The following is a 25,422-nucleotide window of genomic DNA, read 5'->3' on the forward strand; positions in this document are numbered from 1 at the left end:
ACTAATCAATTGTCAAGTAAATTTTATGAGGAGAGATATATATATATATATATATATATATATCACCTCTTATTTCACATCTTAAGTATTTACCGATACATAAACGTACCTCTCACCCAAAAAAAAAGCAAGAACCAACCTCCCAAGTAACACGCACACAATCGTTCCCTCTCTTAAAAAGGCTTACCTTTTCTGATATCAAAAAACCTAATAATACAACGTTGTTGTGGATGGTGATGATAGTGGTAAATAAAAAAAATTGATTTTCTCGGCGTATTACAATCCCATATAGACAAGATGCACACTAAATAAAGCATAAATTAATAAAACCCATTTTACTGGGATGGCTCTTCAACTTGAACACAAACTCTTTCTTTCTTTCTTTCTTTCTATATCTTTTTTTTTTTTTTTTGAGAAACCTTCTTTCTATATCCTTTATTATTGTTGTTGTTGTTGTTCACTCCTACCCAAAATCTCTCTGTGCCTTAATGGCCTATCTTTCACTATTTCTATGTCTCATTCTCCTTCTCTCGCCCCAAGTTCTCCTAACATTTATTGCCGTACTACTACTACTACCCTTGTTTTCAAGTGTAAGTCCTAGAAACTTGGGACTACCCAGTTCCTCTTCTTTGGTTTCATTGCTCATTTTATAACTGTGTCCTCTCTCCTTTGTACTGCTTAACTTGACTTTGACTTCCCTGGTATGCGCCTCTCTTTCTCTCTCTACGTCTACTATATGTGTGCGTGTCTTTACACGTGTGTTTATATATTGATCATTTCTGCCGGTGGCTCTTTTTGCCTGCCTGTATCGGTTTTTCATGTATGTGTGAATGCTTATCTCGTGAATCTTTTTTGGTAAACCCATGTTAAAAATTTATCTTTTGTCTCAGTCTGCTGTCTATCTTTGACCTTCCTTTTTGTTTTTTCGTTTCCTCTTGAAGTTTCAAAGGTGTTCATGTTCATTGGTTTATCTTTTGGATCTTGATAAGATTGATTTTACAGGTGTTTCTCATCTGAGTAATTAGTTGTTTCTTAACTTTTTTTTTTTTCTTTTCTTTTTGGATTTTATGTTTTAGTCATCCTATCAATTATGATTAAACCCATCAAGAGTATGTTACTTTAATATGAATTTCTCAGTTGAGTGTTCTATTTTTCTTCTTTAAGGTTGATATTTAAATTTACTCACTTCTATAAATCTTGACAAGTTCATGACATAAATTGGTCGGTTGGCCTCAATATCTCTGTGAGTATACATAAAATTTCTCCCGAGGGGCTTGTGCTTATTTATTTGTATCTTTCATGATTTAAATCCATGATAGAAATTTTTTTTTCTATATGTTTATTTCTGAAAGGTGCACAAATTATTGATTGGTCCATGACATAAGATTGGTTTGAAGTTCTCAATCTATCATCTAGCTATTTTTATCCGAGTGTTATGATGATTTATGCATATTGTTAATTGGATTGCCGATTATCATTTCATTGGATCTTTTATTTTATTTTAATTACAGAGAATTTTTTCGGTTTAAAAGAGTTGTGACTCATGTCCCAAGGTAAAGAAATAGAGGGTGAAGAAGAAAGGGAGGATTTGTGTACGGATGATAGCAAGCATGGTAGTATGAAAGGAGGTCTTATTGCCATGGACTTGGGTAGTAGCAGTTGCATATATTCTCATAGTCCCCCACCAATAAAGATTAGAGTTGGTCCATGGGATGGATCAACTTCTTCAAGGGTTGGTGGTTCCTCAGGTGGTGTACCTCAGGATGCAGATTATTCCGTTGTTGCTTCACTGAGTGAGGAGTTAGAGGCTCTTATCTTGGCCAGGGTTCCAAGATCAGAATACGGGAAGTTCTCTATTGTGAACAAGATGTTTTTAGCTCTTGTGAAGAGTGGTGAGGTATATAAGATTAGGAAGGAAATTGGGTTTAAAGAACCTTCTGTTTTCATGTTGGCTAGTGGGGAGACTAGTTGGAGGGCATGTGACAGGCAATTCGGGTCTTGTAGAAAGCTTCCAATCTTACCATCAGATATTTGTTTTTCATCTGGGGATAAGGAGTCAGTTTGTGCTGGGACTCATCTCATTGTTTCAGGCAAAGAATATGATGGTGTTGTTATTTGGAGGTATGAATTGGCATCAAACAAATGGTTCAAGGGTCCTAATATGATGAATCCAAGGTGTTTGTTTGCATCTGCCACATGCGGTACTTGTGCTTTTGTTGCTGGTGGCATTGGAATCGTGTCTAATTGGAAAGCTTTGAGCTCAGCTGAGAAATATAATCCAGAGACCAAATCATGGGAATCCCTTCCAGGTATGCACAAGAAGAGGAAACTTTGCTCAGGTTGTTACATGGATAATAAGTTCTATGTGATTGGAGGGACAGATGAGGAAGGGAAAGGTCTAACTTGTGCAGAAGCATTTGATGAGCAGAGAAACAACTGGGACTTGATCCCAAACATGTTAAAAGATTCACCAGTCCAAAGTTCCCAATCTCCACCTCTTGTTGCTGTTGTCAACAATGAGCTCTACTCACTTGAAGCTTCTTCAAATGAGCTCAAGGTGTACATAAAGGGCAGCAATTCATGGAAGAACTTGGGACCAGTCCCAGTAAGAGCTGATGTTGCTAGAGGATGGGGAGTAGCATTCAAGTCTCTAGGTGATGAGCTACTTGTCATAGGTACATCCACTAATTCAGTCCGTGACATGACTATATACACATGCAGCCCAGAACCACAAGCTGATAAATTGCATTGGAGGGCTATTGAGGGTTGCACAAACCAGCGCAGCCCCTTCATTTTAAATTGCTCTGTCATGGTAGCCTGAAGTTGAAATCTTAAGCAGTGACTTAAGTTGTTGGATCTGAGCATCTGAATAAAAACTACACTTCGAATTTAGGGAGTTGTAAGTTGTCACTAGTACGAGTTTCATTGTATTTGCTCTAATATTCTATTGTATTACTATTGCATGGGTGTGTTTCTTGTCCTAAAAAACCTTTGTGATGATGACACAAGGTAACTTTTAACGAATGTTACTGATTTTATCTGTCTTTTTCCAGCTCCTGTGTGATTTTTTTATCTTGGAAGGGAGGCTCTCTAAACAGGTTACCTATAGTTTGTGTATGTCTCATTTATCAAACAAAGTTGTCTGCTTTACGATAAGAATAGGAAAATTTTACAATATCCACTCTTTTTTCGTGGGTATGGTACTTTTACTGGTAATAAGGTTACCTATGACACCATGATAGTAACTTTGTTACAAATGTTGTTAACTCACATCAAATTAAGTCACTCCACTTTTTTTTAACTATATTATTTTTCACGTTATATTATAACCAATCGAATAAACTAATGTTTATGTCAAATATGATAGCAAATTTCATCGCATCACACGATAACTAATGTTTCTTTTCTTTTAAATTTTCCTTTTTTTGCCATTTTGAACGGATATTAACAAGATCACATATGATAATAACTTTATAGCATTCGTTAATAATTCACGTCACGTGATACTCACTCGATGGGTATTATAAGCATAGCCCCAAACCATTGGAGGTACCATTAAAAGACCTATATAATGCAATACAAACAAAACTATGGGCTTCTCACTTGGTGTGCCATGTCTATTAGCAATTTGAGAGAGCCTAATTTTCCCATAGTTTTTCGAAATTGCCTCTAGCAACTTCTTCTAATGACCATTGATAAGATGTTTTACAAGGCTTTAGCGTTCAATGTTTACCTTTTAGCCAAATCAAGAAAAGCTTATAGAGCATGTTAACTCAGCGTTAAGGATATCCTAAAAGCTCTCTAAGGGCCAAAAGAGCTTTTTGATATTTTTATACCCATTTGGTAAACTTTTAAAAGAATTTTATCTACTCCCTAAAGTTGAAATATGCTTAAAGCAAGTAAGATCAAAATTCAAGATTTAGCATTAAAGATCTTTAATACATTGTTTCAATTTAGTCTTTGATTTTTTAAATGTATGTCATAAAGTTTCTTGTCGTCAAATAATAGATGGAAAAGTATGACATGACAAACAGAAACACTAAAATCAAACACTCATAATAACATTGAGCCCATTAATAATAATAATAATAAAGACATGGGGATTTCAGACGTGAAATCCTCAAATTTGGTTAGTGTTTTTGTTTGTCATGTTATACTTTTCTATCTACCTATTGATGACAACGATATTTTTGACAAATTTAAAAGGTTAAGAAATAAACTTAAGGATCATTCTGAAACACAGGGTAAACGTTGAGGATCAAATTTGTAATTAAACCTTGACAATATTGCCTTCAGTAAAAACCAAAGTTCACCAGCATCACGAACCAAGAAGCAAAAGGAAACTGTAATGTACCCTTCTGCAGAGGTACCAAACTCTCACTAGGTTGGAGTGGTAGAGTGATTTGGAATAAGAAGCACCACGTGAATTTAACAAAGGATAGAGGACCAAAGCCATGTCGCACCAAAATTTAAGTGGTGGAATCCACCCAGCAAAGTCACTTTGTAAGAAGCACAAACTGAGAGAACACAACACTAGATATTAAGCCAAAGCCACCCATCATGGTAGTAGAGGCACTAAAGTGATAAAAACAAACAAACAAATCAGATGGATGCAGGCAGGCAGGCAGGCATGAAGTGAAGTGGGTTGAGTATTTTAAAAAGGAGATCTTGCCTTCTGAAGCTAAACGAGGGGTCATTCTGATGTGAAATAATGTACTATATCACCTATCAAAATTAAAAACAAAATTAAAAATTAAAAGAGGGAGGGGGTGGAAGAGAGAGAGTTTCAAGGAAAACACAAAGTAGCCATTAGGATTTGATTTTCATGCAAAAATGGAGGCAAAAAAAAAAAAAAAAAAGAGTTTCAAGGAACAAGACAGTGCAGTCAACAACTCCACCATAATCGATTTCCCAATTTATTTATTTACTACAAGGAACCACTACTTGACAACATCAACCTATCAAAAGTGGGGGACAGAGATTTTTCATTAAAGTAGACAAAATATATCATAATTATAATGTTACTCATTCCAATGAAAATTTTAAGGCATCATCAATGTTAATGTTACTCCAACATCCATATCAAAACTAAAATAAACAAAAATCCATGATTCAAGTTCCATACAAGTACTCAAAAAAGAAAATTTGATGAAAAAGACAGTAAATCAGAGACAGGGTTCTCAATTTTAAATGATATATTATCTTAGAAGGATAGATTCTACTTTAAAGGAGTGGACAGTACAGAAATGAATAACTAGAATTCCCTGTAGCCACCACATTCAAGAAGAAGCACCGCTATGTAAAGCTTGAGACTTCCTGTTTTTCCTAGGAGCCAACTGTGTTTCAGGCTGCATCCAACAAAATCATGTGGAAAATTCAAATTCAAACGATGATAAGAGTAATAATGTCCACCAGTCTATTTAATTACAGAAGTTTCAGATCCAAGGAAAAAGTGACAATAAAAATTATATTCTTTGTTTGAATGTGGTACAATTATTTTTTATCTAAATAAAATCAATCCATGAAAGTAATTTTAGAGAACTGGCAGACATATTTGACCTCAAATTTTGTTTCATCAGCTCCATCCACTATAGCAAGTAGCTTCCTAAAAGGATGGGGACAGAGCCATAGAGGGGAATTAAACATGTCGTTTTATTTTTCAAATTCCTTTCAGTGTACATTTCAAGTATGAAATGTGAATATAACATTTCCAAGAATCCAATGCATTTTTATGAAACTAGTTTTAACTCTGAAATTGCCATTACAAGATTATCACAAATTACCACAAAATACCATTTGTTTGATAATTTTGGTCGTGGGATTTAATGCACAACCAATTTCTGGGTTTGATTATATGAAATAGCATGGATTCAATGAACTTTCAGAGGGGCAATTAAACATTCTATTAATAAACTATACTGATTATGACATACATTTTATCTTCTTTGCCTAGGAAATGGATAAATAAAACCACTTGCATAATGTCACAACTATGCCATGCATATGTTGGACAGATGGGTTGGCTGGCATCCATCTTGAATTAAAATCACAATTAAACCAGCCCTCCCCACCCCCCCCCCCCCCCCCCCACAAATTACTTATCAAATATATATATTAACTTTCAATAATTGGCACATGAAACTCTCAATTACCTCCTTCTTGACTGGCTCTTCCTTTTCAGACAAGGTCAACTCAATATGGCAGGGAGATGACATATAGGCTGCATAAGGAATAAAAGAATAATATTTAGAACAAATCCACGAGCCCATCCCACCCACACCCAAAAAAAAAAGCAAAGAGGGGGAAAAACTCACGATTGATTCTCCCATGAGCACGGTAGGTCCGGCGCCTCTGTTTCTGGGCTTGGTTCACCTGGATGTGAGATATGTGCAAAGAATCCACATCCAGACCTTTCACCTACATAAGAGGTTGACACAGTTTTTCAAATGGTTTAAAAAAGATTGAACCAAGAACAAATTTAGTGAAACATACTTCTGCATTGCTCTCAGCATTCTTAAGTAAGTCAAGAATAAATTTAGCCGATTTAAAAGGCCAGCGTCCTTGACCATTTGAATGACGGTTCTTTGCCTGAGCAGTTCGACCAACACCACGACAAAAGCGTCGAAAGGGAATGGCTTGTTTGTGGACCAGAACATCTTCCAGATACCTTTTAGCCTTTGCTAGAGGCAACTTTCTAATAGCATGGGCTGTCTCTCTTGTGTTCTGGAATTCAAAAGCCCAGTTACAACATAAACAAAGTAAAGCAGATAAAAGAGACAATATAACAGTACCACTTGATAGCAATAAATACATTTCATTGCTATTGAAAAATATTCAGCCTAGTCATTACAATTGCACAAATGATTTTACACAACCTAATCAAGGGCAAACTCACTTGCACAACAAATAAGACATCAAAATATATACAATCAAAAGTTGCACCAACCATATACTATATTCAAAAGCAATAATCAAACCTTACTCCAAAAACTTTGGGGCCAGCTATGGATCCTCGATAGACTAATTAGGGCTAGCCATATGTATTCTTTTCCATCATTCTATCATATCCAAAATCACACTCTTTGTCACTCCCTTAATTGACATATCTTTTTTAACTACTTATATTAATGTTATTTTAGGTCTTCCTTTACTTTTCCCTTGATTTGAATGAACTCACTCGTCTCTACACATTATCAAACCATTTCAAGTAATTCTCATTCATATATTCACCAATAGGGTCACTCTTATCTTTAAGCAAATTTCTTTATTTCGAATCCTGCCTTTCCCTGTATACTCAATAGCCTTAGCCTAACAGTCAGTACCACATAGCACAGTTGGTTTCATAGCAATCGTATACAATTTTTACTTATAAGTATACTATAATTAAAAGATACTCCTCATGAGCTTCTCCAGTTCATCCAGCTACTCTTATGATTCACATCCATTTCAATCTCTTCACCTTAAGAACCATTGATCCAAGATATCGAAATAACTCATTTTTTGGAATCTCATGACCATCAAGTCTTCAACACTAACAATCCCTTCACCTTTGTTTTCTACTTTTTTTTTTTTTTTTGATTGATAGGTACCTTTGTTTCTACTTTTACTAAACTTACATTCCATATACTATGTTTTAGTCCTACTTAATTGAAAGCCTTTACATTCTAAAGAATCCCTCCAAATTTCTAACTTCACATTAACTTCAAGAGATATGGACTTAATATTGATCCTTGATCCAAACCTATACTATAGGAAATTCACTTGTGATGCCTCCACTTGTTCTCCCATAAGTTACAATTCCATCATACATATCTTTACTCAATTTAATATAATTTAAATGAACTCCTTTATTTCTTTTTTAATTTTTTATAGCGAGGAACCTCTTCAAGGCAGGATAACTTCTTGTACTCTCCCCACTTGTTCTCACACTAGTTAAAGTTCTATCATACATATCTTTACACAATTTAATATACTTTAAATGAATTTAATTTTTTAATAACGACGAACCTCTTCAAGGCAGGATAACTTCTTGTACCCACCCCTATCAACTATCAAGTAAACCTCATATACACAACCTCACTCGCTAAAACCATATATCTAGTAATCCCATGACTCGAACTAGAGACCTCATGGAGGGTTCCCATGAGGTTAACCAATTGAGATACCCTCCTAAGATCCACCACATAACCATTGAAAGTACTACCCTATCATCCACCTTTAGGTCAACAAAAACAATACAGAGAGCTTTACAAGTGTCTCTATCTTTTTCCATCAGATGTCAAAGTAAGAAAATAGCTACCATGAGATTTCCCTTGCATAAAAGCAAATTTATTCTCCAATATTGTTGTTTAGTGTCTTAACCTATGTTCAATCACTCTCTCCCAAAGTTTCATAGTATGACTCAAAAGCTTAATTCCATGATAATTTCTACAATTGTCAATATCTCCCTTGTTCTTATATATAGGTATTAGAGTGTTTCTCCCCCACTCACTAGGAATTTTATTAAGACTTAAGATCTTATTGGAAACCAACTAAAAAGCTACTTCCCATTAAAATTATGAAATCCAATATTCAAAGTTGAGCAATGTCCCCCCCCCCCCCCCCCCCCCCCCTCCGCCCCTGCTTCTGTAAGAAATTTTTTCAAGCTTAATAGACGAGTCAAATTTTTGAAAAATGTGTCCAATAGAAATTTAAAGCATAGTTAAAGGGGAACATTGCTGAGTTTTATAGTTTATGAGGACAATGTGACTAAAGCATGGTTGAAAAAGAGGGAAAGTCAAAAAAATTTCCAGTTTCTAGTTTGCGTTTGATCAAACTCCTTTACTCCCACCAGAAGAATCCATGAATGTGCAAGCATTTACTGAACTTTCTGTTACAAGCAACAACTTCAGCAGTTCAGCATATAATAATGCAATGATTTTTAACAACTCCTAGCATAATTGTTCACATAAGAAATAAGCCCCCCCATCATCCATCAAGTTTTACAATCCACATGAAACAAAACTAAACACCCATTTAGGACATTCCACTGTTGAAACAAAAATTGGCATCAACCATGCAAAATTCACAAAAATTCTCATTTAAACCACATAATGTACAATTTAAATAACACAATGATACCTTGAAATGAACTCTCAGATCCGAGCCCCTGGCCTTGCAGGCTGCACAGACAGAAAGACACTCAAATATTACACCCCATGAATTTCGCAAGTGCGTGTTTGTGTGAAACTCTAAAATTCTACACACCCAAGAAAAAAAAAATACTCAATTACCCAAATACTCACAACTCCACAATCTGAACAAGACTGACTGTAACTAACACATGAAATCCTAGTTCTTAACGAATACCAATAGAAATAGTAATAGATTTCGTAATGGGCTATTATGAAATTGAAAATACTCACACTTGGTGGGATTATCAGGTTCCTTTGAATACTTCACCTAAAAAATTTAGAAACCATAGTAAAACAAACCAAACATAGAAAAGCATAAACACATATTATATATGAGCAACAAGGAAGAGATTTAGCTACCATTGTTGTTGGTTCAAGGTAGATTGGGAGGGTCACTGATCACCGAGCTTTCTGGGGCAAAGAGAGCGTTGTGCTTAACGCGATCGATGGAGTGAAACCCTAGCTGGGTTTTAGGGTTTAGGCCTTGTGCTGAAGCCAATGCCGAAAACGTGGCTTGGGCTTTTCGGGTTACAGGAAGATAGCCCAATGTACTGGACATTTGACTTCTGTTTTCGTTGAGATGGGCCCAATTTGTCTATGTTTATGGTTCTCATTGGATTCAAATTTTTGGCACTAGGAGTGTTAGTTTGGCAAATATTATTTTTGCTGACTTATTTTACTATTCAGTTTATTTTTGTTACTATTTATGAGTTTCATTACACTTTTTTGGTACTATTTATGAGTCTCACTGTCCTATTTCAGCTAACTTTTACATTTATCTATAGTACTTTCAACAAAAAGTTTTAGTTTCAATAAAATAAGTGAATTCCAAACGGACCAGCATTTAAAGAACACTTTATTTTTTTTGGGTAACTTGATAATTGAAAATTGTGGGAAGATGGAAAAGTAGAAGGATAAGAAAGATTTTAATTTCTCTCCTTTTTGTTTGATTGGGAGTAGAAAAGTGGAAAATGGAAAAAGTAAGTTTGTATAAATTTACTCATATACCCTAGTTAAAAAATTATGGCCAATTAAAACAAAAAAATGACAAACAACCAAAAAAAAAAAAGCAATCACCCAATTTATTAAACAATAAAAATCATGTCTCAAAAAAGAAAAAATCATGTCAAGTAAAACCCAAAAAAAAAAAAAAAACAACCATTACACCCACAGCCCAAAGAAGGAAAAAAAAAGGGGGCAATGTCCAGGAAATGAAAAGAAAAAAAAAATTGAGAGAGGCAAAGTGCCCAGGAAAGGAAAAGGAAAAAAAAATGGCAAAAGCAACATGCCCAAGAAAGGAAAAGAAAAAAAATTGGCAAAAGTGCACATTGGCATTTTCATCTATTAAGCAGTCTTATTTTCTCCATTCAATTTTCTCTCCATTTTAGGAAGAAAACTTTTTGGTGGACCCAGAGAAAAAACACCTGGGCCCCACCATTTATTTTCCTTTCCTCTCTACCTAACCAAACACACTCCAAAAAAGTTTTTCTTCCCATTTTCTCTCCAAAATTTTCCATCCACCCTATTTCATCTCTAAACAAACACACTCTAAACATCTCTATTGAAAACATTGAAATGTGTCAATTGAGCTCCAGGTTATCCACTACATGAAATTTGATTATAATATAAAATTTAAGTTGTTGGAAATTTAGATAAGTCTGAAGTGCTAGTTCGAGTTTACTACAACACATTTTAAATGCTAGCTAAATTTTACTATAATACATTTCTCAATTTTGGCCTTCTATTGTGTGGCCTTCATCAATAAATTTCAACCCTTGTGTGATAAGGAATGTATTGAAGGGGATTGGGCCCCAATTAAAGCTTCCTGAGGAAATTTAGAGATATCACACCCTTTTTTTGCGGACGATTTAATATTGTTCGCAAAAGCTAATGAGAAAGGGAGTGAAGTCATAAGGGAGGTGCTAGATCTGTTTTGCAATGAGTTTGGGCAGAAAGTCAGCACAGCTGAGTCTCGGATCTACTTCTCTCAAAATGTGGAAGCTGGTCTAAAATCCAAGATTTGTGAAAAGTTAAATATCCAAGCCGCCAACAACTTGGGAAATTACCTGGGGTTTCCTTTGAGGAATAAGGGTTCAAATCGGAATCAATTTAAATTTGTTGTTGAGAGGGTCATTAACAAGCTGGCTGGTTGGAAATTCCAGCTTCTATCCTTTGTCGAAAGGACAATTTTAGTTAAATCAATCATGTCCACCATTCCTAACTATGTTATGCAAGGTGCAACCCTCCCCTCCCATCTTTGTGACAAACTTGACAAGATCAGTAGGGATTTTTTGTGGGGCACCACGCAAGAAAAAAAGAAGATGCATATGGTGGGTTGGAGTAAAATTATCAAACTTAAAGAGGAAGGAGGACTTGGCATTCAGGCAGCAAAGACAAAGAATATAGCCCTACTAGCTAAATTAAACTGGAGAATATACCATAAACGTGACTCCCTATGGGCGAGAGTTTTACTGAACAAATACTGCTCCCAAACTCAAAAAAATGCCAGGGACCCGGACAAACTGCCTTGTTCTATTAACTGGAAAGCAATTAAACAAGGGTTCCCTGTTGTCATGAAGGGAATAGGATGGAATGTAGGGAGTAACTCCAAGCTAAAATTCTGGTCTGATAATTGGGTCAAGGGCAAATTAGTTAGAGAGTTAATTTAGGGACCAATCCACCAGGCAGAGTAGGATATCACTGTTGAAGAGACAAGACAAGGAGTTCAATGGCATTGGAATGCCATTTCTTTTGATCTGCCACCGTGTATAAAAGGGAGAATCATTGCCACACCCATTCAGCTATATGGAGAGAAAGGAGACTCTATGAACTGGAAAGCTTCAAAGGATGGGGAGTTCACTGTGGCATCAGCGTACACTTTGGTAAGACTTGAGGAGGAGCACAACGATGGTTTCAAAGGGAGTTGGATCTGGAAAATTGACTCACTGCCAAGGATTTGTCACTTTCTCTGGCTGTGTCATCATAATAGTGTACCAATTAGGGAGGTAATTGCATCAAGAGGAATTGAATGTGAAGACGTGTGCCCTCTCTACAACTCTGATGCAGAAACTATAATTCATATGTTGAGGGATTGTCCCTTTGCAGCAGCTTTCTGGAGAAAAATTGGTGTGCCATCTGATTTGAAATCCACCTTCAATCTTGATATACTTAAGTGGCTCGAAGCCAACTATGTGTGCAACTCGTTGATTAAGGTGAAAGGATGTCCGTGAAAGACAGTGTTCACCTTTGCTATTTGGTCACTTTGGAAACATAGGAACGGAGTAGTGTTTGAAAACACTACTCTAAACCCGAACCTTCATGACTCATGTTTGAAGCAAGCCATTGAGTATGTGTACTGTATGGGGAAATCATTTAGAACCATCAAAGTGAGGTACTCCCGTGTCAAATGGAATAGAGCACTAGAAGGATGGTGTAAGCTAAATTTAGATGGAGCATCGTTGGGAAATCTAGGGAGAGCAAGGGGTGGAGGATTAATTCGGGATCATAGAGGTGCTTGGATCAGAGGTTACACTCATAATATAGGATTCACTACAAGTATCATAGCTAAATTTTGGGCATTGCAGGACGGGCTTCAGCTTGCCTTACCATTGGGAATAGTCTAACTCAGTCACTAACAGGGACTATTCTTCTCTCTTGAATGATTGTAGGTACCTTCTCAACAAGTTCCAACAAACCAGGGTGAATCACACCTTTAGGGAAGCAAACAGGGCAGCTGATGGACCGACAAAGACGGGATGTATGCAGCAAGAAGAGTTTGTTATTTTGTTTAACCCCCCTACCCTTGATATTGTAACTTTTATTAATGAAGATGCTACTGGTCTGTACTATGTAAGGCATGTTGCCAATACTTTGCCTTTCATTGCTAGCTAAGTTTAATGAATATCCCTTTTAACCAAAAAAAAAATCTCCAATAACATTCAATTTGCTTTAGCACATATCTTAAAGCCAACTGACATACTAAAAGCTATGTATATGCATGAAAGCCTTATTGTAAAGAAATATATATAACATTTCAATAACAAAACTACTTATTGTATCTTTCGGCAATAACAAAAAAAAAAAAGTGTGTGACCACTTATATATAAAAGTTGTATATACCATTGTTATTAATTTCGTTCCGTTCCGGCCGGAACGGCCGAAATTTTTCGTACCGGTATGCAAACTGGTACCAAAATACCCCACGTTCCACCTCGGGTCAAATTTCGGCCCGTTTCGGTCCATTCCGGCCAATTCCGGCTGAGATGCAAATTTCGGCCGGTACCGGATTTGGCCTATTATTAACTTTTTTTTTTTTAATTTTTATTTGGGAGTTCTTTTGATGATGAATTTGATCCTTCTCTCATGGATGATGATGAGGAGGAGGAGTAAATCTTGTATTATTTGATATTTAGTTATTGTCTTGTAATCTTCTTATTGTGTGATGTTAAATTGATGTTATATTTCAAGTTATTGATGTTTAAGACTTAAGAGTTAAGACTAAATGATTTATATTATTTGATATTTAGTTATTTATTTATTAATTAGAATTGACAATTTTATGTTCTACAAGAATATATATAAATTATTTTTTAAGAACTTCGAAACACCCTGAAACGGTACGCCGAAATCGGCCGGTACCGAAATATTCCATTCCACTAGACAAACCGAAACGGGGTCCGAAACGGTATTAATAACAATGGTATATACAGTTACTCTAGTTTTATTTGCAGTGTCTACTACTTCCTTTTATTTTATAGCATAAGTATAATTCTTAAAATGCATTATGTTTTCTTTTAAACTAAATTCAAATAAAAAAAAAGCTTTATTGAATTTAATTCTCCTTTCAAGTTTAAAGAGATAATATTGTTTTTATTTTATTAATCAGTGCAGTCATCTATTTAAATTTAGTTTGATAACCTAATATCATGTACCTAAAAATTGTAACTAAGTTTTACCATTAATTATATACATTTAAATACTTGTCTATAAGTTTTTTTTTTTAGAATATAAATTATAAAAAATTTATTTCCTCTATAATATATTTCCAACTGAGGCACAAATCATAAGCATGCATGTAGTTTCTAATTCAGAGAATATGCTATACAAAAATAAAATAATAAATAAAGGAATCTACCCACATATTTTGATGAAAATTATAATTCTTCAATAATATATGATAATATGAAAAAAAAAAATACAATCCTTAAAATCATATCACATCATATCATATAAAATTAAAAGTTATGTCTTTAGGCTTGCACCATGTGAATGACCCTCACATTTTTTATCTTTCTTTTACTTATTTAGGGTAAAATATTATTTTGGTCCTTAAATTTTGCCAAAAGTTTGTTTTTTGTCTCTAAACTTAAATTTTTTTTTTCATCCTTAAATTTTTGTAAATAGCTTTTTTTATGGTTTAGAGACAAAAATAGGGATGAGAAATAAAATTTCTTAATAGTTTAGGAACAAAAAGTAAAATATTTTTAATAATTTAGGGACAAAAAAAATAACTTTTTAAAGTTTAGGGATTAAAAACAATTTTTTGGTAAAATTTATGGATCAAAAACAAATTTTTAGTAAAGTTTAAGGACCAAAATAGTATTTTACCTATTTATTTATTTGCATTTTTCTTCTTATGTCACATCTCACATGATGTATTATAAGTATATTAGTATTATTGTTAACATGATTTGCTTTAAATAAAACCGTGTCAAAGTTTAAAAATACTATTCTTATTAGAATTTGAATATCAAGAGTTTCTAGAAACTTTTTTGAGAAGAAGAGTTTCTATATATATATTGGAAATCACCAAAAAACGTTATAAATTAAAAGTCAATGACAAAGTCCTTTTCCAAAAGTCAATTAACAAAAGTTTTAAGAGGGTTGAAAACAATGAAAAGAGGTTCATTGTTTATTTTAAATTTTCTCAATAATATATATATATATTTTTTTTTTGGTTGATAAAACCTGGTCCTTGACAACTTTCTTTCGCCAAATAAACTAGACATAAATATTAAGAAAAACACTCGTGATAGTCTTAATTTAGTATGAGGAAAAAAAAAACTTATTTACTTTGTATATATAATACTAAAATAATTCTTTTTTTTAAGAAGAATCCAATATCCTTTTGGTCCAATCAATGGCATCCTGTCTTCACTTGTGAATTGTGATGCTTGAACATGGGATTTCTCCACACTTCCGCTAAGCAAAAGATAAAATTAGGCAATGAATTAAATTAAAGAAGAGTAGAACTTAGGTACAGTATTTATCCTCTCTTAAGATTCTATCATGTGGCTTTTTTCTCATAAATAGAAGTGTATTTTTTAAGTTAAGTAGCCACATGACAGAATCTTAAGAGATGAACACCTAAGATATTGTATATAAGTTTTGTCCATTAAAGAATATTTATTTAATTCTTAAGATTAGTGACTAAATCTTTATATTTTGTAAGTGCTGCCTTTTTTTTTTTTTTTTTTTTATTAGAAAGTTGTAAGTGTTACCTCAGATAATGTATTTGGCTATTTGCCTTTTAATTATTGTTGACCATGATTTGAGTAAGTTGACTTAGGGTTTAAGAAATTAAAAATCAATCAGAAATCAAAATCCACTTTAAAAAAAATGCGAAAACAAATCAAATTTGACTTTTTTTTTTTGGTGGAAGTTAAGAATATAGATGTGGGGACCGGCCCAGAATAATAGGTTGGCTGGGCCCTGGGCCCGTCCGAGGACCATTCTGTCTGAGGAGACGTCGCGGCCCAGAATCCTTGCTCAGGCCCACTAGAGCAAAGAGGACACGTCCGAGGAGTAATTCCTCCTCAGACGTTCCAAAGTCCAGGTCAAAGATGCATCCCAGCTACTGTAGTCCTCACTCCAAGCACGTAAAAAGAAAGGAGATCCAAAATATCCCAGCAAAGGCTGTTACCACCACATTAAATGCACCACAGCTACTCTTCTGGCCGCATTAATGAAGAGAAGACCCCTGAACAGTGCTGCCTTGGTCACTGCAACTCACAAAGAACTGGTAAGGGTGTCTGATGGGACAGGTGCTCAAGTAGGAGTTTGGATGATCAACAAGTGTAAGGCCCAGATGATAAAAGAGGGCCTATATAATATGTAAGAGTCCCTCAAGAGAGAGGACGGAGAAAAAAAAAAGGAGAGAAGGAACAGAGGAGCAAGGGTTCATTGTACCAATGCATGCCCATGAATAAAATTCCCCCCTGCACATCCACTTTCTTCATTTTTGTTTCTATATCTCCTGAGCCTATGCAACGAACCGTTTAAGCCAACTGGAACCAAGTTCTTCAGCCCACACTCTACAAAATTCACTGTGTGGGACCTTTTGGGCCAAGGCCTGACCATCCAGGACCGGGTTAATCAAAATCGTGTCCCTACAATTGGCGCCGTCTGTGGGGAGAACTAAAGTATCAGTAAGCACAACGGTCGAGCATGGCAGAACTAGGTCCACACCAGGAGAATCCTCACCAGGTTAACCCTCAACAGACAGAACCCATTGAGTCCTAGCGGTAAAATAATCCTACCAACCCAGGCGGCAGAGGGAATCGTGAGGGAAGCGTGCATACTACCCAAACGAGCCAGAGTCACACCCACATAGGTAGTCACGTATCCCAGAGGCGAAACAGTCATCAGGCCATGCAGCGAGAGATAGATGACCTGAAAAGGAAGTTACGTCGTGTACAGCAAAAGCGATCTCCCTCTAGCTCAGATGAGTCCTCTAATGGGGAGGACGCGAGTTATCGACGGAGGTCGAGAACTCCCCCAAGTGAAACCTTTTCTTACGAGAGGGAACCATGCCCTGTACGAAAATACGAGAGCCCATCCAGCAAGGGTTCGGGGAACGATGCTATGAATAGGGCACTAGACCAAATTTCAAGATCACCCTTCATGTACAGAATTGAATGAGCTAAGTTGCCTCGACGCTTTAATCAACCAGCATTCACCATCTATAACAGCCGAGCAGACCCGGTGGAGCACGTGAGTCAGTTTAACTAGAAAATGGCTATCTACTGGCAAAATGAAGCCCTGATGTGCAAAGTCTTCTCATCCAGCTTGGGACCAATGGCGATGAGATGGTTCAACAACCTGAAGACAAATTCCATAGGCTCATACAAGCAGCTCACTCAGGCTTTCTGCTCCCGCTTTATTACAAATAGCAGAGTCCCTCGAACCCTCAGTTCGCTATTGTCCTTATCCATGCACGAGGGAGAGACCCTGAAAGCATATTCGGATAGATATTGGGAGATGTATAATGAGTTAGATGAGAACCATGATGATGTTGCTATCAGCACATTCAAAAGCGGTCTCCCCACCGAGCATGGCTTAAGGAAATCTCTCACTGGTAAACCAATGGCCAACATTCATCAGTTGATGGATAGGATTGACAAATACAAAAGGGTGGAAGAAGATCAGCTACAAGGAAAGGGAAAGGAGAAGATCATTCCCCCCAAAGCGAATGATTTCAGGTCGGAACGATATAACCATAACCAGCCGAGGAGAGATTTTTCGAGACAGGCTGGACAGAGTAACATGCAAACGGTGAATGCCGTGTTCAGAGAGCCAGTATAACAAGTGCTGGAGAAAGTAAGAAACGAACCCTTCTTCAGATGACCGGGAAAGATGGCTGGAGATCCTTCAAAACGTAACCAGAACTTGTACTGCCACTATCATCAGGACCATGGGCATACCACTGAGGATTACAGGAATCTATGGAATCACCTAGATCAATTGGTCCGAGAAGGGAAGTTACGTCACCTTTTGCACCCCTCAAGCGGTCATCCGAGTCAGGCAATGCAAGAGCCTCGAAAGGATGTATCGTTAAGACCCCCCACCGGGACAATATACATCATCCTTGCCGCACCAGGAAGAACTGGGCCATCTCTTTCCAAGGTACTGGCTGTTGGTTGGCTCCCCTCTGAGGACAGGCAGAGGGAACCTAAAAGGTCTAAAAAGGGAAGCTCTTTGATACTAGGATTCTCGGACGAGGATAAGAGGGGAACTATCCAACCTCACGACGATGCCTTAGTGGTTACATTGAGAATCGAAGGTTTCGATGTGAGAAGGGTGCTGGTAGACCCAGGAAGCGCAGTAGAGGTGATGTACCCTAATCTATACAAGGGGCTAAACCTGAGGCTGGAGGATTTGACGGCTTATGACTCTCCCCTTATCAGCTTCGAAGGGAAGACTATTACGCCGAGAGGGCAGATCAGACTACCCATACAGACTGGATCAGAGGTGGTGGAGGTGAACTTTATCGTGGTCGATGCCTACTCACCCTACACAGCGATAGTAGCCAGGCCATGGATCCATGCCCTAGAAGTTGTATCCTCCACACTTCACCAAAAAGTAAAATACCCATCCAGAGGCCAAGTAGAAGAGATTCGTGGAGATCAGGCCATGGCCAGGCAGTGTATGGTGGCCGCCATCTCACATCGGTCCCATGCCGAGTCCTCGGCTCTTGGGAACTTATAGCAACCAACCACCTCGGCAGGGCAAGACAACGAGCCAGCCGAGGAGATAAGGTGTGAAAGTTTAGAAAAATTTGTCGTCGACGACGACCTGGAGAGATTCTTCCAAGTCGGCTCCGAGTTGCCTCCTGAAGAAAAAGATGAGTTAGTCGGATTCCTGAGAAGAAATGTCGATGTGTTTGCATGGGACGCTTACGACGCCCCGGGGGTTGACCCTAGCCTTATTTGTCACCACTTGAATGTTAACCTATCTTCTATTCCAAAGAAACAACCACCCCGACGTCCCTCACAGGAGCATGCCAGTGCCCTTAAAGACGAAGTGATGAAACTGAAAAAGCAGGAGCTATTAAAGAAGTTTTTTACCCTAAATGGCTGGCAAATACAGTGGTGGTGAAGAAGAAAACGGGGAAGTGGAGAGTCTGCGTGGACTTCACAGACCTAAATAAGGCGTGCCCGAAAGATCCATTCCTCTTACCGCGAATTGACTGATTGGTGGATGCAACCGTAGGCCACCCTCGAATGGGTTTCCTGGACGCCTTCCAGGGCTATCATCAGATACCCCTTGCATTAGAGGATTAGGAGAAGACGGCGTTCATGACACCCATTGGGAACTATCACTACAAGGTGATGCCATTCGGACTAAAGAACGCAGGGTCAACCTACCAAAAGATGATGACCAGAATGTTCGAGCCACAGCTAGGCAAAGTCATTGAGGTTTACATAGACGATATGGTTGTAAAAAGTAAAATGGTGTCCGAGCACGTGAAAGACCTTGAAACCATCTTTGCTATTTTAAGGGAGCACAAGTTGCGACTCAATGCTTCCAAGTGTTCATTTGGGGTCGGATCTAGGAAATTCTTAGGTTATATGGTAACCCACAGGGGAATAGAAGTAAGTCCCGATCAAATCAAAAAGAAGTATAAAAGCTCACTGGCATGATCGCAGCATTAAACCGGTTCATATCACGATCTGCAGATCGATGTCGACCTTTCTACCTCTTGATAAATAAGTGGAAAGGGTTTGAATGATCGGAGGATTGTGTCCGGGCTTTCCAGCAACTTAAGGAATACTTGTCGCAACCACCCATCATGTCCAGCCCTGAGGCAGACGAGGTACTGTTTGCGTACATAGCCGTAGCTCCCCATGCTGTAAGCCTGGTACTGATACGGGATGATAATGGGGTGCAGCGACCGGTTTACTACGTAAGCAAATCATTACATGAGGTCGAAATGCGATACTTACCTTTGGAAAAAGCAATTCTGGCGATAGTGCACGCCACATGGAAGCTCCCTCACTACTTTCAGGCGCATACGGTCATCGTTCTAACCCAGCTTCCCCTTCGAGCGGTGCTTCGAAGCGCCAACTACACAGGAAGGATCGCCATGTGGAGTTTGCTTTTGGGGGCCTTTGATATTAAATATATGCCCAGATCCTCTATCAAAGGTCAAGTCCTCACAGACTTAGTCGCGGAATTCGCTAAACCTTCTGTAGAAACAATAACCGAGAAGAAAGACATGGATGGAAAATCGGTTGGCACAATTTCAACAGGGGAGACCTTGCGTTGGAAGGTCTACGTGGATGGCGCGGCCAACCAAAGAGGATCTGGAGTTGGGATAGATTTAATATCGCCCGACGGTGTTGCCATGGAGAAATCACTGAGACTCGGGTTCTCGACTACGAACAACGAGGCCGAGTACGAAGCCTTACTCCAAGGGATGACGATGGTTCAAAGATTGGGCGAAAGGGTAATGGAAGCATTCTCGGACTCCAAATTGATCGTTGGCCAAGTGATGGGTGAGTTAAAAGCTAGAGATGCAAGAATGCAAAAGTATCTCGGACGAGTCAAACACCTGCAGTCAGGATTTGAATCCTTCAATTTGACACACGTTTCCAGAAGTGCAAACACCCATGCAGACTCGCTGGCCACACTCGCCACGTCCTCGGCGCATGATTTGCCGCGAATAATCCTCGTTGAGGATCTGGTCCAAGCGAGTTCCATTAGAAGAAACCCAGCTCAAGTCCATCAGGTTAGAAAGAGTCCCAGTTGGATGGATCCTATAAAAAACTTCCTCAAAGACGACACACTGCCAGAGGGAAAACTGGAGGCCGAGAAGATACGGAGGAATGCTCCTCGGTTCTGGTTATCAGAGGACCACAAACTATATCGGCGCTCCTATTCTGGGCCGTACCTACTATGTATACACCTAGAAGAATCCGAGTCCTTGCTTGAAGAATTACATGAGGAGATTTGTGGAAGTCACACCAGAGGGAGGTCGCTAGCGCACAGAGCGCTCACCCAAGGATACTGGTGGCCGAACATGCAAAGGGAGGCCCAAGAATACGCAAAGAAGTGTGATCAGTGCCAGAGATTCGCCCCAAATATCCACCAACCCGGAGGGGTCCTCAACCCCCTCTCTAGCCCCTGGCCGTTTGCTCAGTGGGGTCTTGATATTGTCGGTCCTTTCCCCAAAGCTGCAGGGAATAAGCGATACATAATAGTTGGAACCGATTACTTGACCAAATGGGTGGAAGTTGAACCTTTGGCCAACATTAGGGACGTGGATTCCCAGAAATTCATCTGGAAGAACATTATTACCCGCTTTGAAACTCCACACACACTCATCTCAGACAACGGTCTCCAATTTGATAGCAAGAACTTCAGGGAGTATTGCTGCGAGTTTGGGATCAGTAACCGGTACTCCACTCCTGCCTACCCCCAAGGAAATGGACAAGCCGAGGCCGTAAACAAGGTCATAGTGAATGGACTGAAAAAGAGGCTGGATGAGGCAAAGGGGAGATGGGTGGAAGAGCTCCCACACGTCTTATGGACTTATCGGACGATGCCGCGACGGTCAACCAGTGAAACCCCCTTTTCAATGACCTATGGGGCTAAGGCCATGCTCCCAATCGAGAACAGCTTTCCCACACTGAGGTCTAACTCCTTTACCCCAAACAACAACGACGAGTTATTGGGGAGAAGTCTAGACTTAGCCGAGGAAAGAAGGAAAAAAGCAATGATCCATATAGCCTATTATCATCAAAAGTTGAGACAAAGATATGATGCTAATGTTAAACTGCAACCTTTAGGTCCAGGTGATCTCGTGATGAGAAAGATTCTCGGCAGCGCAAAAAACCCCTCTTGGGGCAAGCTGGGGCCCAATTGGGAAGGACCGTATCGCATCACATCTGTGGCCGGAATAGGTGCTTATTATCTAGAAGATTTGGATGAAAAAAATGTACCTCGCCCGTGGAATGTAAATAACCTAAGAAGATATTATTATTAATGAAAACGACTTTGCCCGTGTTTTGTTCCGTGATCATCGTGTACCCACCGGTCCATTTCCATCTATACAAGTTTTAAACAGAACCTAAGTCCTGCATGGCTCCTCGGACCACAGACTTAGGGGAAATTATTACTTATGCAATTTATTCAAGTTTTAAACAGAACCTAAGTCCTGCATGACTCCTCGGACCACAGACTTAAGGGAAATTATTACTTATGGCAACTATTCAAAGTTTTAAATAGAATCTAAGTCCTGCATGGCTCCTCGGACCACAGACTTAAGGGAAATTATTACTTATGGCAACTATTCAAAGTTTTAAACAGAACCTAAGTCCTGCATGGCTCCTCGGACCACAGACTTAGGGGAAACAATTATTCAAAGTTTTAAACAGAATCTAAGTCCTGCATGGCTCCTCGAACCACAGACTTAGGGGAAACAACTATTCAAAGTTTTAAACAGAACCTAAGTCCTGCATGGCTCCTCGGACCACAGACTTAGGGGAAATTATTACTTATGCAATTTATTCAAGTTTTAAATAGAACCTAAGTCCTGCATGACTCCTCGAACCACAGACTTAGGGGAGATTATTACTTATGGCAACTATTCAAAGTTTTAAACAGAACCTAAGTCCTACATGGCTCCTTGGACCACAGACTTAAGGGAAATTATTACTCATGCAATTTATTCAAGTTTTAAACAGAACCTAAGTCCTGCATGACTCCTCGGACCACAGACTTAGGGGAAATTATTACTTATGGCAACTATTCAAAGTTTTAAACAGAACCTAAGTCTTGCATGGATCTTCAGACCACAAATTTAGGGGAAATTATTACTTATGCAATTTATTCAAGTTTTAAACAGAACCCCTAAGTCCTGCATGGCTCCTCGGACCACAAACTTAGGGGAAATTAATACTTATGACATCTATTCAAGTTTTAAACAGAACCGAAGTCCTGTATGGCTCCTCGGACCACAGACTTAGGGGAAATTATTACTTAGAACTCTTGTGCAATTTTGAGGTACGTGCGTAGTCTAGCATTATTACAACCATTATTCAAATTCGCTGCACAACATTCTTCTTTCTTATTCGTTTATATTTATTTATATCATTGCGAACGTTAAATAGAGGGATAGTGTTAGTAAACATCCGTAGAAAATGAAGAGAACATTCTATATTAATAAACATCCGTAGAGAGATCTTTACAAAAGAACAAAAATAAGACAACTCTCATTCAAAAAAAAAAAAAGAGTACAAAAATTAAAAACCTAAAAGCTAAGCCTCAGCAGGAGGATCCTTTTTCTGCTCTGGTTGAGGAGGAGGAACCTCAGAGATGGAGTCCTTGGCAGGATTCTTGGCCTTATCAAGCAGAGGGATGGCATCAGGCACAGCCAAGCCCTGCTCAGAAGCTGCTTGAGCGCCATCAGGGTTCTCTCGGATCTCCTGAGGGTAGAAGACCTTCTCAGGCAATCTCAGTGCCGAATCTGTAGGAATTCCTGCAGCATCAAGGGCATGAGCCCATGAGATGCTGCAGTAGTCCCTACACACCTCGGGAATTTCCTCGGAGAGCCTGGCCTCCGTTTCTTGAATCCCGAGCTGATGAGCAGCTTTCTTTTCAGCCTCTGCAGCCTCCCGGATCAGCTAAGCCTCTTCTTTAACCCGTCGTATCTCATCCTCAGCTTTCTGCATAGCGGCCTTAAGATCTAGTATCGTCGGCTTCTCAGTAGCAAGACTGGTCTTGGTTACGAACAACTTTTGGCGCTGATCCTCCGCTTGGGTTTCAACACTCTTCAGGCCAGCCTCCGCGCTCTGGCGCTGTTTCTCCGACTCTTTGAACTTCTCTGCAAGTTCAAGGTTCTCTTGCTTGAGGGACCCCACGGTCTTCTCCACCTCTGTCCGAGACTGGACCTTAGCTTCAGCCAAGCTGCGGTTGCTACAACAGAACTCCTTAGCCACAAACACCTGCTGAGTGATCTGCCAACAAAACGAAACTAAAATTGTGTTAGAATGCAACAATGTTTGATGACTTAATGAAAGGGTAGAAGAATGACTTACCATCGCAAGGTCCCTCTTAAGGGACAGAAAAAGCTCGGGCTGGGAAAATCGCCTGTAGGCCTCCATGTCCCGAGGAAGGAGCACTGGCTGCTCCAGGGCCTCAGCTATGTAACCTGCTCTGCCCCTGTTGTATTCTCGAACCGAGGCAGTATAGGGGATAGCGACCCCGTCTAACTCCAGCTTCGGACTCCATACGCGTGGATTAACGCGCACTTCAGCCCGATTCTCCTCATCTCGGCTTTCCACGCAATTAGCCCTTTTACTCCTTTGCCCCTGAGTGGTTTTCTGCTGCTTGGCCGGGCGGGGGGCCACTTCACCTTCCTCAGGAACGTTAATCGGCCTTTTCTTTTTTAGGTCCGGGTTAACCTTGAGGCCAAGGTCGGAAGGAACCTGAGGGGTGAATGAAGGAGGGTCTTGGGCCTGCGACTTAGTAGGCACTTTTGAAGATTGACCCTTTCCTCGGTTGGACATCAATTCTCGTAAGGTTTTTCCCTTGCCAGCCATGTTGTCTACTTCCTCGTCCGAAGAGTCGTCCGAGTAGGCTACAACAATCGGAGCGCTGGCCACGGAGTTTCGATCCTGCTCTCCTTCAGGGTCCGAGAGCTCAATTAAGGGGGCTTTATCAACCTCCTCTTCAAAATAGAACTCGTCTATTTCCTCCTCAAGGGAAAGACGAGATGATTCGGTCTCTCCTTCAAATGGCGTAGCAACTTCAAGGTTGTCTAGTGGAGGCAGTTGCTCGGCTGGTGAAGGATCCCGAACACCAGGTAGCACGACTAGCTTAAGATCTTCTCGGGCCAGAAACTTAGGCTTGGATACGTCAATCCTAGCCAACCTGGGACTACCAGCTCTGATGGCGTGGCCAATGGCTTGGAAAGAATGGGTTAGTGGTCGATAGCCCAACACCAAATGACACGAGCGTAGCTGCCCGTCCTCGACAACGTAGATTTCTGACCTTAGAAGATAATTCAAGGCCGGAACGTTCACGTGGCTCAGCCTGGGAGCAACCAAAGCTCTATCTGCAATACAGCCGAGAAGGAAATTAGAATTAAACTACAAAATTTATGACTCAAGCAAAAAAAAGAGTAAATCCGAGGAGCTAAGCCCCTTCCCTAAAGGATTGGACCTAAAGGGGCCGCACCTGGAATTCCTGCCCAAGTTGGACAATGAAAACCATCGCTCCATTCTCTTGAGGCAATGAGGAAGTTATCCTTCATAGTCTTATTGGATATGGGGAGACAGGAGATTAGCCTAACCATCTCGGATCGAGATTTAAGGTAATACCCTCCCTTCTCGACATAGTGGCACTCGTACATGTGTACCACATCATGCCAGGTCAGGCCCAGACCCATTCTCTCGTTCAAGACATCTATGCATCCTAATACCCTGAACATGTTTGGAGCGCACTGGTGTGGTGTAACATCCCGACC

At 39.3% G+C, this 25,422-nt stretch overlaps 2 protein-coding genes across 6 annotated transcripts; one reads left to right on the plus strand and one right to left on the minus strand.

Annotated features, from left to right (window-relative positions):
* Positions 1 to 410: 410 nt before the first annotated feature.
* On the plus strand, positions 411 to 3,052 carry LOC126714598 (F-box/kelch-repeat protein At3g27150). Of its 5 annotated transcripts, none has more exons than XM_050414811.1 (2): positions 411 to 701; positions 1,512 to 3,052. In XM_050414811.1, exon 2 carries the CDS (start codon positions 1,544 to 1,546, stop codon positions 2,819 to 2,821), a length of 1,278 nt encoding a protein of 425 aa, XP_050270768.1. In that variant the 5' UTR covers positions 411 to 701; positions 1,512 to 1,543; the 3' UTR covers positions 2,822 to 3,052. The 5 variants fall into 5 exon arrangements, with proteins under 5 accessions (XP_050270768.1, XP_050270771.1, XP_050270770.1 ...); XM_050414814.1 differs by having other exon boundaries at positions 411 to 590; XM_050414813.1 differs by lacking the exon at positions 411 to 701 and adding an exon at positions 769 to 820.
* Positions 3,053 to 5,005: 1,953 nt separating this feature from the next.
* Positions 5,006 to 9,698, minus strand: LOC126714600 (60S ribosomal protein L17-2-like). The gene is made up of 7 exons (XM_050414816.1): positions 9,534 to 9,698; positions 9,405 to 9,441; positions 9,121 to 9,161; positions 6,493 to 6,723; positions 6,315 to 6,417; positions 6,153 to 6,220; positions 5,006 to 5,348 (listed from the first exon to the last, which is right to left on the minus strand). Exons 1-7 carry the CDS (start codon positions 9,534 to 9,536, stop codon positions 5,280 to 5,282), a joined length of 552 nt encoding a protein of 183 aa, XP_050270773.1. The 5' UTR covers positions 9,537 to 9,698; the 3' UTR covers positions 5,006 to 5,279.
* Positions 9,699 to 25,422: the final 15,724 nt, after the last annotated feature.

Source organism: Quercus robur, chromosome 2 (assembly GCF_932294415.1).
Source record: "Quercus robur chromosome 2, dhQueRobu3.1, whole genome shotgun sequence".
NCBI classification, from domain to species: domain Eukaryota; kingdom Viridiplantae; phylum Streptophyta; class Magnoliopsida; order Fagales; family Fagaceae; genus Quercus; species Quercus robur.